Here is a 16499-nt window from a genome sequence, read left to right as displayed (position 1 = left end):
GAAGGAAGGAAGGAAGGAAAGAAGGAAGGAAGGAAGGAAGGAAGGAAGGAAGGAAGGAAGGAAGGAAAGAAAACTAGGTCAACTTCCATGTCCAGGACCAGATGGATGAAAATAAACAAGAGCCTTTTGGTCTAAGCTTTATAACAGGAACAGGTAACCCTATGTCATCCATACCACAATATACTGAGACATTGCACCTCTTCCTTTTGTTATTGTTGTTGTTTCCTTCCTCTTTCTAGCCCTCTCCATTTCTCTTCTCCAACTATTTCGCTCTTTTCCCCTTCTGTTATCCTTCTTCCCTTCTGGCTTCCTTTTTTCTTTTTTATCCCAAGGGCTTGTGCCACCAAATTCTTTTTTCTTTAAACCCCAAGGATTAGTAGCATCCAAAGTCATTACTGACTTTCTTGGCTACGTATGTACAAACACTGGAACTTTATCAATATGGAAATGACAATTTCCAGATGGTAAATATAATCTTCCTTTCCCCACACCATACCTCCCATGAATATTGAGCTTTCTAGTTGACAGCCATATTAGCCAAAACAATCTTATAATAGATAGTGCAGGCATGATAGATTCATTATAAAGATGACAGAATTAGGAATAAGAGAGATTAAGTGATTTTCCTAGCTGACATACACTTAGTTGACGATAAACTCAAGATTTCTGGCTCTAAACCAAGTGGTCCCCATCAATACCTCAATTATATAAAAGTTGTATGTTACCTTGAAATAAGCTAATGATTTACTAAATGAACTAGTAATCTGCTAAACCTGGTTTGCTTGTTTGTTTGTTTCTCCTTTATGTGACCACTCTAAAGAGGTGGAAACAAAATGAGTATACTAGGTATCTTAAGGCAAGGACTATTTAATTTTTGTATTTTTATTGCCAGTGCTTGGGCACTATGCCATAGTGACCACTATATTGTAATAGATGCTTAACAATGGATCAAATTAAATTCTTCTTAAGTATTTCATTATTAATTTTTTTAAGTTTCTGAGTGCATTTTCTTTGTCTGGGATGACATTCACTAGTGCAGTTTCATAATATAAATCAAATTAATGAGTTAGATTTAGAAATAAATCTTGTAGATTTCTGGAGTTAAATTGCACAATTAATTTTTTTTTTTACCAATGGAAAGCATTCCTTCCCTTCTCAAAAATTTCTAGATCATTTTGACTTTCTCTATCCTCCCCACTCCAACCCCATTGCACTAACTTGCATTATCTTCATCTGTGTATATTTTGTGTCCTGTCAAGAAGTATGCAAACATGTTGAAGGCAAGAAACATGTTATTTTTGACCTTTTATGTCCCCAGCACCTAACACAGTGTCATACTGATAACAAGCACTTGAAATATATTTTATTTGAATTAACAGAATTATTACTCTTGTGTCACCACTTACCACTTATATTTTAATTCAGTTGAGTTAATGAATACTTAAACATGTCAATGGAGTTGTGATGGCACTGATGGGATTATTTCCTCAATTTGTACATTTTGTAAAATCTATCTATACTTTCTAATCCTATGCAATTCCTGTACACATCCTCTCTTAAATCCTTTATGAAGTATCTACCTAAAATACACCAGAGACCTTCTGCTAGGGTCTTTGAACTTTCCCTGGTTACTAATGCATTTCTCTTATTTTTTGCTTTTGCTACGTTATTGGTAATATTCATTTTCTAAAAATATATTTTCTGAATAATATCTTTTACACCATTTCTTTCATGAAAGTTATCACTAATAATATGCTACAATCTATAGTCTATTTTATACCAGATGATGAAGTATTCCATAAAATCGTCTTTCTTGTTGAGTTTGAACATACAATGAAAGTCTTTTTATTTGCTTTTCCAAGGAGAATCTGTGAGTTATTTCATGCGTTAGGTTCAAATTCTTTATTTCTTCTGGTTTCATTTATAGTGAGAATGCCAAATTTGAATGATTCAGTAGTATAGTAACTTACTGATCATAGAATTGTAGAGTTAAAGCTACATGGCACCATATTCACCAACTAGACCAAACTCCTCATTTTAGAGAAGAGTAACTGAAGCAAACAGAAGTTAAGTGACTTGTCCAAGATCTTCAGTGTTTGAGGAGGGAATTGAACCCAGGTCTTTCTGACTCCAAATCATAAAATTTAATTAAATTTAATTCATATGAATGAATGAATACTTAAACATGTCAGTGGAGTTGTGATGTCATGGATGAGATTATATCCTCAATTTCTGTAGGTTGTAATATCTAACCATACTTTCAAAATCTTTGCAGTTTAATTAAATTAAATTAAATCATGACCTATTTACTCTGCCATGGAGGATCCTCAACTTAGGGGACCCTTTTCCACTATGCAACTTCCATCACTGAAAGCTGTGGACATAGAAGAGGACCACACCATACTGCTAGCCACTTTGTATTTTTGCTTTGTCACACCCAAAGTATTCATAACCTAGTGACTAAGCTACCAGTGATGAGCTATTCTCTACTTACTTAGGTTGGTTCTTAGAGAGTGGGCATAATCTCTTGTCAGTACCAATTCTCCATCTCCATGAAGACCTGTCAGAGTTTATTGTCTACTCTCACAGTTTTTAAGAATCTAGGGTCCCCTTCATACCATGATGAGGCATTGGTGTCAGTACAGTAAAAAAGGGCTTATTGTTCATTATTTCCCTATCTTTATTAGAAGACTTATCCAGCTTATTATAACTTTCTAGGTCTAAAAGAAAATATTAGATGTAAAAGAAACCAGATTGTAGGCATATGAAAATTTTAATAAAAATTAGAAGTAAGATTTATATTATTCAAACTACTTATGGCCACCTACACATGGAGCTTAAAGTAGAGTGGTCACCACTCACACTTAATCCTATCAGTTGAGGTAATTGGTACCTAATAGGTACTATATAAATACTCATTTCCCTTTCCCTTCCCCCTATCAGTGCCATACTCTGATAATATGGTTTTGGTAACATTGGGAGATTTAGAGCTGGAAGCAACCTTAGAGATCTTCTAGTCTAACTCCTAATTTCCCAAATTAAGAAACCGAGGCCAAGAGAAGTTGAGTTCCCCAAGTGACACTGGTAGTTGTTAGTAGCAGAGTCAGAATTCAAACTCACTGTCATCTGAAACCAAATCAGGTTGTTGGACTCAATAGCCAGTGCTTCTTTGATTATGTGACGCTGCCTCTCATCACTAGCTTCATAACTCTTCTTTTGATACTGGGGGGGACTGTTTTTTCAGTTCCTATATTTCCTACTGGCCTCTTTCATATGATTGTTTTTAGGCCCTAATCATTTCTCCCCTGGGCAGAGCAGAATCTGGGAATCCATATTAATTGAGAAGCTTAAAAGAATTCTCTGGGTCTTAGTTCCAAGCAGCAATCTCCTGCAAACCTGTAAATAGACACAGATACAGCCTGGAATGCAGTTGAAGGTTTGGGTTGGGTTGGGTTGGGTTTGGATGGCTTTACCAATGTCAAACATAAAAGTGTCTCAAGAGGGAATCAAGCCCATGTCTTCCTCTCCTAGACTAGTGCTCTATCCACTCTGCCATGTACGATTCCCCCTGGGCAACCCTTTTCCTCTACTTAACCACCATCACTATGGAAACATAAGGGGGCCACACAAATACTATTGACCATTTGCATTATTTGTATTTTTACTCTATTATACCCAAAGTTCTCATCATCTAGTGACTAATCTATAAACGATGAATTTCTCATATTTGGGCTGACTCAGAAACAATAAGCACAATCCCTTGTCAGGCCCATCCTTCCAGCAGAATAAGATTTGTCAGAGTTTTAATCTCTACTCATAGAACTATTAAGAACTCATGGTTACCTTCTGTTCATTCTCCAATTCCTTTTCCCTTTATTTCAGGTTAGAGATGTGTGGCAAGACAAATAAAAATTTAGTAATATTATTCATAATTCTGCTGCCCTCTACAAGCCAAAAACAGATATCTCAAGGCATTCATCTGACCTAGAAAATCCAAGTAAAATTTTTGGCCCTCCCTTCATACCAGAGAAGAGTCCTGATTTTTTTTCTTTTTCTCTTATGGGGTATTTACATTACCTTATTCTAAAATTTGGGTTAAATGTTTGGCTATATGTAGGTCAATATTAAAATTATTAGCCTTTGTGTATTGTCTGCTGGCTTTCACATTCTTTTTTACAAACTTTAACTTTTTACTTATTTTAACTTTTAAAAGGAAACTATATATTATATTAAAAGATAAAATATATTAATATTATATAATACTATACATATATTTGATGCATTTCTGAATTTTCAAACTTTTTTTCTGTATTGCCTGCTGGTCTTCAAGTGTCATCTACAGCTTTTGCAAAACTACCCCCAAATTCTCATTTAATTTCTTATGTTGTATTTATGTTATATCAAAATCACAATGGGGAAAGTCACAAAGTGAAAGGGATAACTATATATGATTTTCTATGGTTGAAAATTGTCCAAAGTAGACACCAGAGAAGTATATGTTGAATAAAGTTTATGCCTGAGTCATAGGATTGAGTCATAGTTTTATATTTTTTAAGTATAAATTTTTAATGAATAAAAATAGTCATCATGGAAATCAGAGGATTACACTCTTCATGAACATAGTTCATTCTACCATCTTGCATTTATTTGCATAAAAATCTCACAATATGCATATAACTAAGCAATCGTTTTATCCTTTGGCTAAAGCATTATTACAATAACTTTCTAAGAAACAAAATGAGTATCACTTCAGGACAATTTATAATCTAAAATAAAGTGCCAAATTATCTATCTGTATCTGTTCATTTACTAGTTAACATTAGAGCACATTTTAATCATGTCAAAAGGCATTAAAAGTATCTGGTTCACTGAAGTTTAAAAATGAGCAGATTCCAATACCAATAAATACTAACCTCAGAGATGACATAGTACAACCACCTCATTCTACAGAAGAAGAAAGTAAGGTTCAGAAGGGCAAAGGAACATGTCCAAATGGGAATCTTTAACAAGGGTTTAGTAATTGGGCTTGTATGAATTATTCAGGAGACCAGTTACTTGGAACTTTGGCATCTGGAAAAGGGGTTTAGACATCATCCAGTCCAGAGGTTTTTAGCAGAGAGTTTGTGAACTTTTTTTTAAAACTATTTTGATAATAATCTTGTAATTTAATTGATTTCCTTTGTAATCCTACAGATTTTATTTTATACCTTTAAATACATTATTCTGAGGAAGGGTCCCTGGGTTTCACCAAATTGTTCAAGGGCTTCATGACCCCAAAAAATGTTAAGAACCCAAGCTCTAATCCAGCATTCTCACCTACAGATAAAGAAGCAGAGGCCCAAAGAAAGTTAAGTAATTCACCTAAGGGAATACAGACAATAAGTGGAAAATCTGGGATGAGAACCCTAATTCTCAGGCTCTAACAAGTGGGAAATCTGGGCTGGGAACTCTAGTTTTCTGGCTCCAAATGTAGAAGAACTTTCTGCTGCATCAGATTGTCACGACTCTGGACAGTGGGTTCTGAAGGAACCTTCCTAATTAGTTCAAAGAGCTATAAGGAGAGCCAGTCAGCAGAGGCTGTGCTGACAGCCCCTCATTTGCTCTCATTAGGTACCTCTTATCCCAATACAATGACACTTGAGAAAGGACAGAGGGGACTTTTTAATTGGCGCTGTTACAAGTTCTCTCTATACAATGACGTTCTCCATTAATAGAGAATCTAAAGATTTCCATGCCCACTCTACAATTACCTCTTGCAGTTCTCAGAAATAATGGTATCTTGTCTCATTTAAAAATAAATCTGAAGTTCCTTCCTTATTGCCTTTTCCCCTCTGCCTACTCACATGAATTTCTCCTTGCCAATTAAGCAAACTTACCATTATTTAAAGAGGCAGTTTTGATATTAACTGTCCCCTCAAACTAGGCAAATTAAACTGAATTTCCTTAGCCCAAGCTTCTTTCTCCCAGATGTAAGGCCAATTTAAATGAGTTCAGGTCTCTAATCAGCTCTCACTCTTTAGGTTTAATCTTGGGTGATACTATATAATTTATTAAAGCGTGGTTTCTGAATACATGATGTAGCACTCACCTGAAACCACTTCGGTATTTAGCACTCCTCTTCGTTTCTCAGAATCATTTCCTTTTAAGAGAGTGGAGGCAGATTTGTACGTCTGATCTGTTCAAAAAAAAGAAATATATGTACGTAGACATAGATATAGATATAGATACACACATTCACAAACACATACACATTTTTCAAACAAATATGTGGGGGCTTGGGTTTTATATACTCCCTAAGAAACTTGAAATGAAGATCTCTCCTAAGATATTATTTTCCATTTGCAACAACTCCTTCTGAGACTAGTGCCTTTTCTGCTAACATTAATGATCACAGATATGTTCAATCTAATGAGAACCTTTAGCTAGTATGTTCCATATGCCTAATAGTTCTGCTACCTAATCATATCACTTTAGCTAGCAGGAAGGCAGCATTACTCTGGAATCTTAGATTCAAAAACCTGGGCCTTTCAGAGGCCATTTACTTCATCCTAGACACTATGCAATTTTACAACGTGGTCTCCCATTGGATGGTGATGTCCATGACTGAATTACCCAGATAATTAGATTTCTTGTTGGTGTCTAAGCATATGAATCAAAGAATGTATGCTATATACTTACAGGCAGTTAAATGTTTAAATAAATGATTACATAGGAAGTTAAATATTAAATAATCATTTCTACTTCTCTGAGGTCTGAGACAAAGCCAGAAACAAAATGTTGCACAATTTAGAGCAAGAATTCAAATCAAACAGCCTTAGACATGTAAGGGACAAAGTTTGGCCCTTAAGTTAACAAGTGTTTGTTCATTTGAACTGGCATCGCAGATCCTATAGTCCAGGGTTTTACTCGTAACATTTTTCCCCTCCAGAAAGCTTTTTCTGATCAAAGTTCCTTATGTCTTAAAAATCTATAAACTGGAAGTCAACCTCCTCCTTCTTCTCCCCTGTTTGTCCTTCTAATCCCACTCTGAGTTCCTCCTTTCTACCCATCCATCCACCCACCCACCCACCCACTGTGTGTGTCAGAGAGTGTGGTTTATGGGAGAGAATTCAGATATTTCGCCAGTCTACCATATAGCTTGTGTAGGAAAATACTCATCTAATTCAACTCCCTGCTTTTATGTATATAAACCAAGGCATAAACCCTTACAATCTAGCCTCTTTTTGGTGAGTCTTTGATTATTTGCAATGACTACAGTATCTATACTAGTCCATCCTTTCAGGATTAGGTAGAAAGCAATCTTAGGTTTTCCCCAACCTTTCTCTCAGGACACGTGAGGGCTTTTGTATGTAGTATTGAAATTCTGGGGTTTCAGATAAGCTTGGACTAAAGAGCCATTACAGGCTTTTTCCTCTTATTGACTATTCTCTCTTTTCTAGCTGATTTGGGGTATTTATTCAGTATATTTAGTCTTTTTTATTTTTAAGAGAGAAATTGGCATTGTGTGAAAGCAGCTTTCTGGTCCTCACAGTTTCTTGTTCTGCTCCACTTAGCTCAAACTAAAACAAAAAGATTTTCACTAACATGAATATGCAAGTGGCCATCTGACTCTTCAGTGTGGACCCCTTTCTAACCATAAGAAAGTGCTTCTGTCCCATCTGATTCATCCACTGTCCTGCCCCAGCTCTGGGCCTTTCAAACCCAGACTTGTTATGGAAGGTACTTGAAATGGGCATCTAATTTCTGAAAATCACATTTTGGAGCTGGGAAGGACCTCAGAGATGACATACAACCACCTCATTCTACAGAAGAAAGTGAGGTTCAGAAGGGCAAAGGAACCATGTCCCCAGCTGCAGGCACAAGATAGGGAGCTATGAAGTCTTTGGATTTTGCCTTTGGAGTTTTGGGGTCCACAGATATCCTTCTTTTTTCTTTTCTTATTTTATCTTCTAGTTCAGAAAATGTATAATTTCTCAGAAAACTTCTTTTAGGAAAGCAGTACATATCTATACTGATATTCCAGTTCTTCTTAGGCTTCCTTTTGTAGCCTTGACACAGTCTGGTAAAAATTTGGGGAAAATTTCCATACACAACTATAGTAAATTGTCCGGGTCGTATCAATCTGTCCAACAGTGCTCAAACTGATCCGTGATATCACAAATGGTAATATTCCCTCCATGATCACAATCCATCCATACTTAGACAAGTTTATGGCAAAATCATAAATATTTTACCTTTCAAAAATTATAGAAAGTCCAGATTAAAATTAAAATAGAAATCAAATCCATGAGAAGAGACTGAGATCCTAAAATCAATGAATTTTAGCATAATTTGGATCTAACTTTCAATACTTACTCTTCCAAATTGAAACTCTTCTTTTTTCTTGGAATATTTTGTGAACAATGAAGATGATCAGAAATATGAAAACTGAAAGAACTAAAACATACCAGGTGATCTTCATGGTACAAATAGAATCTGTTAGGGGAGGTAGAAAACAAACATTTTTAAAGGTACAGTAAAATGATTCAAGAGCTAAGAATTAGTTGTAATATGGAGCACTGGAATGAAAAAAACTTAAACTCCACTGCTAACTCTGCTATTCACTAGCTGTGTGATGTCGGGCAAATCCTTTCTGGGCCATAGTTTCTTTATCTGCAAAATGAAGCAATCAAAACTGATCATCTCTAGCCATATTATTTCTCTTCTATAAAATTTTATGATTATATTTACTTTCAACTTAATACTCAATTTTTTGTTATCATTTCCTTCACTGGAAATAGAATTGTGAAGTCCTGGATGGTAGAAATTGTCTTATTTTTATTGTATCCCTAGTGCTTCACACAGTGCCCCAGCACATAAATGTGAAATGAATTGAATAATATAAGAGATTTCTAATGTAAACAATATTATCATAAGGCAAATGCAAAACATTGTCCTTGGGACAGGAAAATCTATTGTTAAGCTTAAATGATAATCTTTTTAGTATTTAAAATAAAGTAATATAACTAATAAAACAAAATGATAATAGACTGGTAAGTCAGTCTATGGGAAAATGGCTTCCCCAAACAGGGGGAGGGCAATTCTGTTTTTACCCCTAAGTTCTGAATACTACAGTTATGTCAATGTCATATATTTTTGCTGTTGTTCAGTAGTTTCGGTTGTGAATAACTCTTCTTGACCCCCTTTGGTGTTTTCTTGGCAAAGACACTGGAGTGGTATGTCATTTCCTTTTCTAGCTCATTCTACAGATGAAGAAACTTAGGCAAAGTTAAGTGACTTCCCCAGGGTCACACAGCTAGTAAGCATCTAAGGCCAAATTTGACTTTGAACCAGGTGCACTATCCACTGTGCCACCCAGCTGTCCCAACATCATCTAACTACCCCCAAACATCATATGGGTAGAATTAAATCTGAAGAACTCAGAGAAAAGGCTTCCAGATTGCAGAAAGTTCTATTCTCCTGGGACCAAGTACTTCCCAGCCCCCAGGACAAAAATATCTCAATGTCTATTCTATCTTTAAGTTGAGAGATGCAAGATATTAAATTTGGGGGGAGGACAGGAGCACAGAATAAAATAAGCACCAGGGCTCACAGATATTACACTTCAGTTTAGCTAACTAAAATCACCTTTCCATTTTTCCCAAAAAAGATTTGAATATTTATGGCCAACTCCCTTAAGAAGAGGCTAGCCAAAGTTCATTTATGCACAGATTTTCTCAAAACATGAAAAAATGTATGTATGTTTTCCCAGAACACCAGAGTCCCTTCTGTAAATCACTATTATCTTTCTGAGTTATGGGGCCAAAACAGACAAGTATACAATCATTTCAGTCCATATAGGCTTAGAATTTATAGATTCGCCATGAATGCTAAATGAATTTTTTTATAGCAAAACATGAAACAATAGGAAGACTTATTGTGTGTCTTATCCTTTGGAAAAACACAAAAATCAATTCAATGTTTATATATGTACATTGAAAAATATGGTGTTTTTTATACCCATAATCCAAACTCTTAGATCTTTCAAACTTCTCTGACTGCTTCCTAATTTAAAAGGTTGATATACTTCCTAGATAGAAAAGACTATTTTTTTGTATCAAGCAAAGCCCTTCCCCCCCCTTTCCTCTTCTCTTTTTTAAAAATAGAATAAAAGATTTTTCCTGGCAATACAAGGTCAAGTGACTAGAGACAAAACCAACCTTAGGCAGATGTATAAAGTAGTCAAAAAGTATCTTTGAAATATCCTCCTCCCAGTGTTTCTCTCCCAGTGGCATTCGGTGCTTTCTGAATGCCCACTGTGTCACCCCATCCTGGCCTGTCCCTACTTCCTCACACATTGTTCCATGTTTAAAAATCTTCTCTTCCTTTCCCCTTATCCAAACTGCCATTCATTCCTTCAGTGCACTGATCACAAGTGGTCAGGGAGGAAAACTAGCAGCTCAAGTAATTTCAACTAATTTATGTTTCATGTTTAATATGAATTACCCATTTCCCTTCCAGCTGTATTTCCATGTATCTCCTAATAGAGGAGAGGCAATACAGGTCATGGAGACCCAGAGGACTCAAGCAGGAGTAGGCTACAGCACGTAGAAGAGAAGTGACCAAGAAGGTGTCATGAGAGAAGTGTACTAACCCCCAAATAAAATGGGTGGATCACTTGCACGAGCAATCATCAGAATGAGTCATTGGTGACACAGAGTCAAGGGATCTAGAAGGAGGTCCCCTGAATCCATGGAGTTCCCCCTAAACAGAATATATGGGAGGACATGGATAGGACCTGCCCCAAATGAAAAGTATGTATGAGTTGAGTTGGTTTTATTAGAGGGAAATCAATGATCAGTCAAAAGACTGAAGAGATAATAACTTAACCTCCAAGGAGCAAATCTTGGGGGTGGGGTGGGGGGAGCTTTCAAGCATCCACAACATGAGAGGGAGAAGATTTTCTTTTAAATTTAGAGGAAGAACTCTTTCTCAGAGACCCTCTACTCACACCAGGTAGGAGGCTTTTTCTGCCTATGTTTAAGGTTTGTGTGATGGGCAAGTCTGTTTTGAAGAAAAAAAAAATGAAACCAATTTTGGATGCTGCCCTCTTCTTTTATTCATGAATTTGCTCTCCCATTTGGCTTTAATATAACAATGGTGAGGGAATTTCCCTGTCTTCATTGTACTCAGTTATTACCAGAAAAACATATCCCCAACTCTCTGTCTAGTTTCCTTCAATAACTTACGTCCTATCTCCATTTCAAGTTGCAGAGAAACCTGATGGCAGCTGTTCAGACTTTGCACACTTCTTCCCATCGCCGAGTCTTTCCTGGTGCTTGAGCTTCTAATACGGAGTTTCAGTAAACAGGTAGCAGCAGCACGTCTTCCCGGGTCTTCCACGACCGGAACCGCAGTGACGTTGAAAAGGACGGGAAGTGGAGGAAAATGCTTGACTTTCATTTCTATGGACTCATTCATTAGGGAAGCTACAAGGAGAAGAGAATTGTACTGTTGACAGGGACTTAGATGTGAAAGCTTATCACAACCTTATTTTTCCTAGGAAAGTACTATGAGTGAATGGTCTTCCCTGGAAATTAACTAAACTAGATCAAGCTTTCAAGGTGATGGAGCCTGTTTGTCAGTCAATCAATAGGCATTTATTAGGCAGTTACAACTACTACTACCACAACTACTACTACCACTACTATCATTACTACTGCTACTACCACTACCATTACTAATACTATTATTATTACAACTACTACTACTACTACCACTATTAGTACTACTAATCTACTACTACCATTACTGCTACTGCTATTATTACTACTACTACTATTACTACCACTACTACTGACACAACTGAACAACAACAACTACTACTGCTGATTGCTGCTACTCCTCCTCCTCCTACCATTACTAGCTAACTTATAAAGCCCTTAAATGTTTGCCAAAAGCTTTATATAGGTTAACCCATTTAATACCATGTGCCAGCATGCTAAGAACTTGGGATTTAAAGAAAGGCAAAATTGCTATTCACTTTCTGCCAGAAAGTAGAAGGACTTAAAAATACAAAATGAAATGTATATTTTTGGACATGGCCAATGCTGGGATTTGTTTTGTCAGACTATTCCTATTTATTATGGCTTTATTTTTATTTTTCCTTTTTTTAGTTGCTCAATTGAGAGAGAATAGGAGGTAGAGATAATAAGCTCATGTGAAGTAAATTAAGTTGTAGAATTAGAGCAGGACCAACAAGTGACCCTGTTTCCTACTGCCCCGTGGAATAACAAATACCTTTTGCCCATTTTAAGAAGAGAGAATAGCCCATGTGATTTGTAGGTCGGGCATAATGGGACTCTGTCCAATTTGCTTTGTGGCATTTATTTAACCCAAGGTAGGTGGCAATTAGGGAAATAATGGGCATAAGGATGCCCAGGTGTGGAAACTCCCTCTACCAGTGCAGTGTGTCAACTCCTCTATAACTAATTATATCCTCAAAATTCCCTGGACCCTGAGAGGTCAATGACTTGCCCAGGGTCACAAGTCAGGAAGTGTCAGTGAAAGGACTGGAACACAGGTCTCCCTGGTTCTCATGCTGGCTCACCAGGGTGTTTCACTGTCTCTCTAGGGCTAGAAACACAAAACCAAAAACTGTGAAGGGATTCTCCTGGAGCACCTATGCCTCATACTCTGGTGAATATAATAGCATGGTACAGAAATAAGTCCAAGGCAAAGTAGGGTCTGACAAGGGCAAAGGAGAGAGCCGAACAGAATGCTCTGTGGGAATTTTGAAGAAAAAGAGAACGCTTTTGTCTAGGAGGACCAGAGTCCCACTGACGAGGCTGTGCCTCCACTGAGCCCTGTCATAAGCTAAGGATTCAGAAAGGAGGAAAAGAGGAGGTAGAGGCATTCCCGGCTGCAAGGAGGCAGGAGGAAGCAGGAGGAGCAGGTGGAGCCACTTCTCAACCATTTGGGTCATTGTTGTTGTTCAGTCATTTCAATCACATCTGATTCTCCACAATCCTATTTGGAGTTTTCTTGGCAGAGAGGCTGGAGTGGTTTGCCATTTCCTTCACCAGCTCATTGGACAGATGAGGAAACTGAGGCAAACAAGGTTAAGTGACTTGCCCAGAGTAGCCCAGCTAGAAAGTGTCAGGTTGGATTTGAATTTAGGTCCTCCACTGTCTTGAGGCCCCGAACTCTTTCCACTGTGTCCCCTAGCTGCCCCGTAGCTGAAGTAATAAAATACTGCAAAATAAGCCATAAATATTGAGAGCCATAAATCTCACGTTGGAGCATTTCCTTTTTATCCAAGAAGTGACAGAAAGCTGCGGAAAGTTTGTGAGCAGAGGATGACGTTGGCTGGACTCGGGCAGCCTTTCTTGAACGCCCAACAGAGTAACTCACCAAGAACTCACATTTTAGCCCATAAAAAGTCAAGGCAACTTCTCTTTCCTCCCGTTGACTGAAAGACTTGGGTGGGGTCACTTGACAGAGCAAATAAAACCTTTTTCTGTGCCCAGGGACCTATTAATGATGCCTATATATATATATAAAATGGCTTACCTGTTCCCATGACATTTTATATATATATATATATATATATATATATATATATATATATATATATATATATATCACGGGGACAGGTAAGCCCCTCAGGCAGGAAAGAAAGACTCTGGGGCCACTGTAGGATGACCCTTCTTCAGAACTGTGTTTTCTATAGAGCTGCTGGCAGCAATGGAGGCTTCATCATCCCTCCCTCTAGTGCCTTTGCTTCCACACCAGGATAAGGGTCCAGGACAAGCCCTGGGGGCTTCCTCTTGCCCTCCAACCTTCTCCTCTCAGCTCTGCAGGGAACCAATCTCCCGATGCCTCTTTGAGTAGAAGACTGACTTACAGAGCCTTGGGGGTACTTTCCAATGATAAGATGCTGTCCTAAGATCAGAAGCCATATTGTCAGGTTTCTCACTGACTAGCATTTAATTCGGTGACCCAGAGTCTTTATCCAAAAAATAGAAATTATTTTCATTTTTGTGATTGTTTTAAATGATATTTAATTTTAAATATAATTTACCCTCAAGCACTTCCCCCCCCCCCCCCATTTTCCATGCTTCTTTCAGTTTTCTATTACCTTTTGTTGTTAATTCCTGATGAAAAAGGTCCAGAGTTCCTTTGGATTCACAGACCAAACATGAAGAATACAGCTGTAATTCACCTGGGGTTAATGGACAGACCTGGGACATATTATGAAAGTGGAAGTGGTCTGCAGAAATTCCCAGAATAATAACTTCATGTTCCCTTTCTTGTTGTAGGAAGCTCACAAAAGAAATATTGAATTCCCGGAGTGGATAAGTGAAGTTATTTAGTGAACTAAGATCAAAACAGGAGAGTTCCACAATATTTCCTGCATTTAAAAAAAAAAGAAAGAAAAATCCTTTTGAATCAATAGACACAGGGAGTGTAGTGTTGAAATAAATATAGAGTTAACTCTCAATTATTACCGGGCAGATCATAAATATTGTGGCCTACCTGGGACAAATCTTTCAAACTGATTGACTGTACCTACTCCACTTAACTATTTTCTTTGTTGGCAGTCTTTGACAAACTGAAAGGTGTGAGTTAGGAACTCATACTTATTTTTAATTTGCAGTTCTCTATTAGTGATTTGGAACATTGACAGCCTGGATTTCTTCCTTTAAGACTTACCTATTTATACCCTTTTGGCCATTTATCTGCTGGGATTTGGCTGCCATTATATGTTTGAATCAGCTTCTTAAATATCATGAATATCAGGTTTTATAAAAAAAAACTTGTTATAAAAATTTTTCCCATTACCTGCTTCCCTTCTAATTTTAACTACATTGATTTTTATTTATGCAAAACAACTTTTCTTTTCAATTTTATTAAATCAAATTATCTATTTCATGATCCTTTCTATCATTTGTCTAGTTGTGAATTCTTCCCCAAAGTCGTAGAAGGTATTTTCTTCATTATTTCTGCAATTCAGTTATGATGTGAACTCTTAGACCTAGATCATTTGTCCATCTGGAATTTATTGTGACATATGGTATAAGATCTTGACTTGACCTTTTTTCTTCCATTCTGATTTCCTCTTTTCCCAGCAGTTTTATTGGCTAAAATATTCACTGAAGTAACAGAAGTCTTTGGCTTTATTGTATACGTGGCTTCTGGATTCTTTTGTTCTCTATGTTATATTTCTAATCTATTCCGCTGACCAACTTCTTTATTTTTTTAAACTAATACCAAATAGTTTTGATGATTAATGCTTTGTAACATAGTTAAGAACTGGTATCCTATTTTTTTTCATTATTTCCTTTGGTAGTCTTGATCTTCTGTTCCTTTGACTGAATACTGTTATTTTTTTCTTTCTCTGTAAAATAATCTTTTGGTTGTGTGATTGATATGACACTGAATAAATAAATTAATATAGGTAATATTGCCATTTTCATTATATTGGCATGACCCAATGATGAGTGAATAACATGTCTCCAATCATTTAGGTATGTCTTTATTAATATAAAGAATGCTTTATAGTTCCTGGACATATGGTATATTTATATATTCTTTAGTTTCTAGAAAACCTCACAGATGTGTCTCTTCAGGGCCCTAAGTATAACCAACCATACAGTAGACACATCCAAATGAATGAGAAATAGAACAATACGGAAGGAAAGTACAACAGATAGGAGTCAGGAGAGCCAGGTCAAAATTTAGTAATTGAAATTTAATGAAAATTGATGAAAAGAAATCTCCAAAGCCACATCTTTTCTAAGCCTCAGTTTCCTTCTGTGTAAATTGGAGAGAATATCATTTCTCCTGTCTCCTTCATAGGGTTGCTGTGAATATCAAAGGAGAGAATGTATATAAAAGCACTTGGAAAATGGTAGGGCATTGTGCAAATGTAAGCTTATTCCTACAATGGAAATACTAACATCTTCCAAAGGGAAAAAGGCAAAGATTTTGTTCATTATCTACAATTGTGCAATATTCATCCTTCTGTTCAAGTCCATTAGCATGAATAATCAAGAAGTGACTGGAGCCTTTTGAGAGTCCCAGCACAGCAGTGCTAACTGCTATGGGGTAGGTGACCTCTCTTTCAGCTTATTCACAAACCTTATCTGGATGACTCAGCTGTGGGAAAAGAACCAACTCTGTGGCTGGCCATTCTGCCCCTGTGTATGTCTTGCTGCCATATCTCATCTCACATGCTCAGACTGGACAATACCCGCTTCTTTAAAGGGCTGAGGAATGCTGAATCCAGGGGAAGAGATTGCTTTGCATTTCTTACCAGGCGTACTCCTAGTTATGGCTTCTAGTATTATACATACAAGAACATCAAGTTGTCAGCTCTTTTTTTCACCTGGTGCTCTAATTCAAGTGTCAGATTATTTTATTCTTGCCCAATTTATACACAAATCTAGACTTTCTAATTGTTTTTTTTTATTTATTTGGTTTGAATTTTTAACTCTAAGTTAATAGCAGTAATTATA

The 16499-nt window shown here is 36.8% G+C and overlaps 1 protein-coding gene across 1 annotated transcript in view; it reads right to left on the bottom strand.

Moving 5' to 3' along the window:
* The window catches only part of TMEM156 (transmembrane protein 156), a 24098-nt gene extending 9357 nt beyond the window's left edge, over positions 1-14741 (bottom strand). The window contains exons 1-5 of the mRNA XM_044681747.1: positions 14705-14741; positions 14120-14392; positions 11229-11468; positions 8356-8475; positions 6089-6175 (exon numbers count right to left, since the gene is read on the bottom strand). Of these exons, the coding sequence (XP_044537682.1) occupies positions 6089-6175; positions 8356-8475; positions 11229-11468; positions 14120-14392; positions 14705-14741 (757 nt within the window). The remainder of the gene's footprint in view (positions 1-6088; positions 6176-8355; positions 8476-11228; positions 11469-14119; positions 14393-14704) is intronic.
* Positions 14742-16499: the final 1758 nt, after the last annotated feature.

Source organism: Gracilinanus agilis, chromosome 6 (assembly GCF_016433145.1).
Source record: "Gracilinanus agilis isolate LMUSP501 chromosome 6, AgileGrace, whole genome shotgun sequence".
Taxonomy (NCBI): domain Eukaryota; kingdom Metazoa; phylum Chordata; class Mammalia; order Didelphimorphia; family Didelphidae; genus Gracilinanus; species Gracilinanus agilis.
This window is presented reverse-complemented; position numbering and strand designations above follow the sequence as displayed.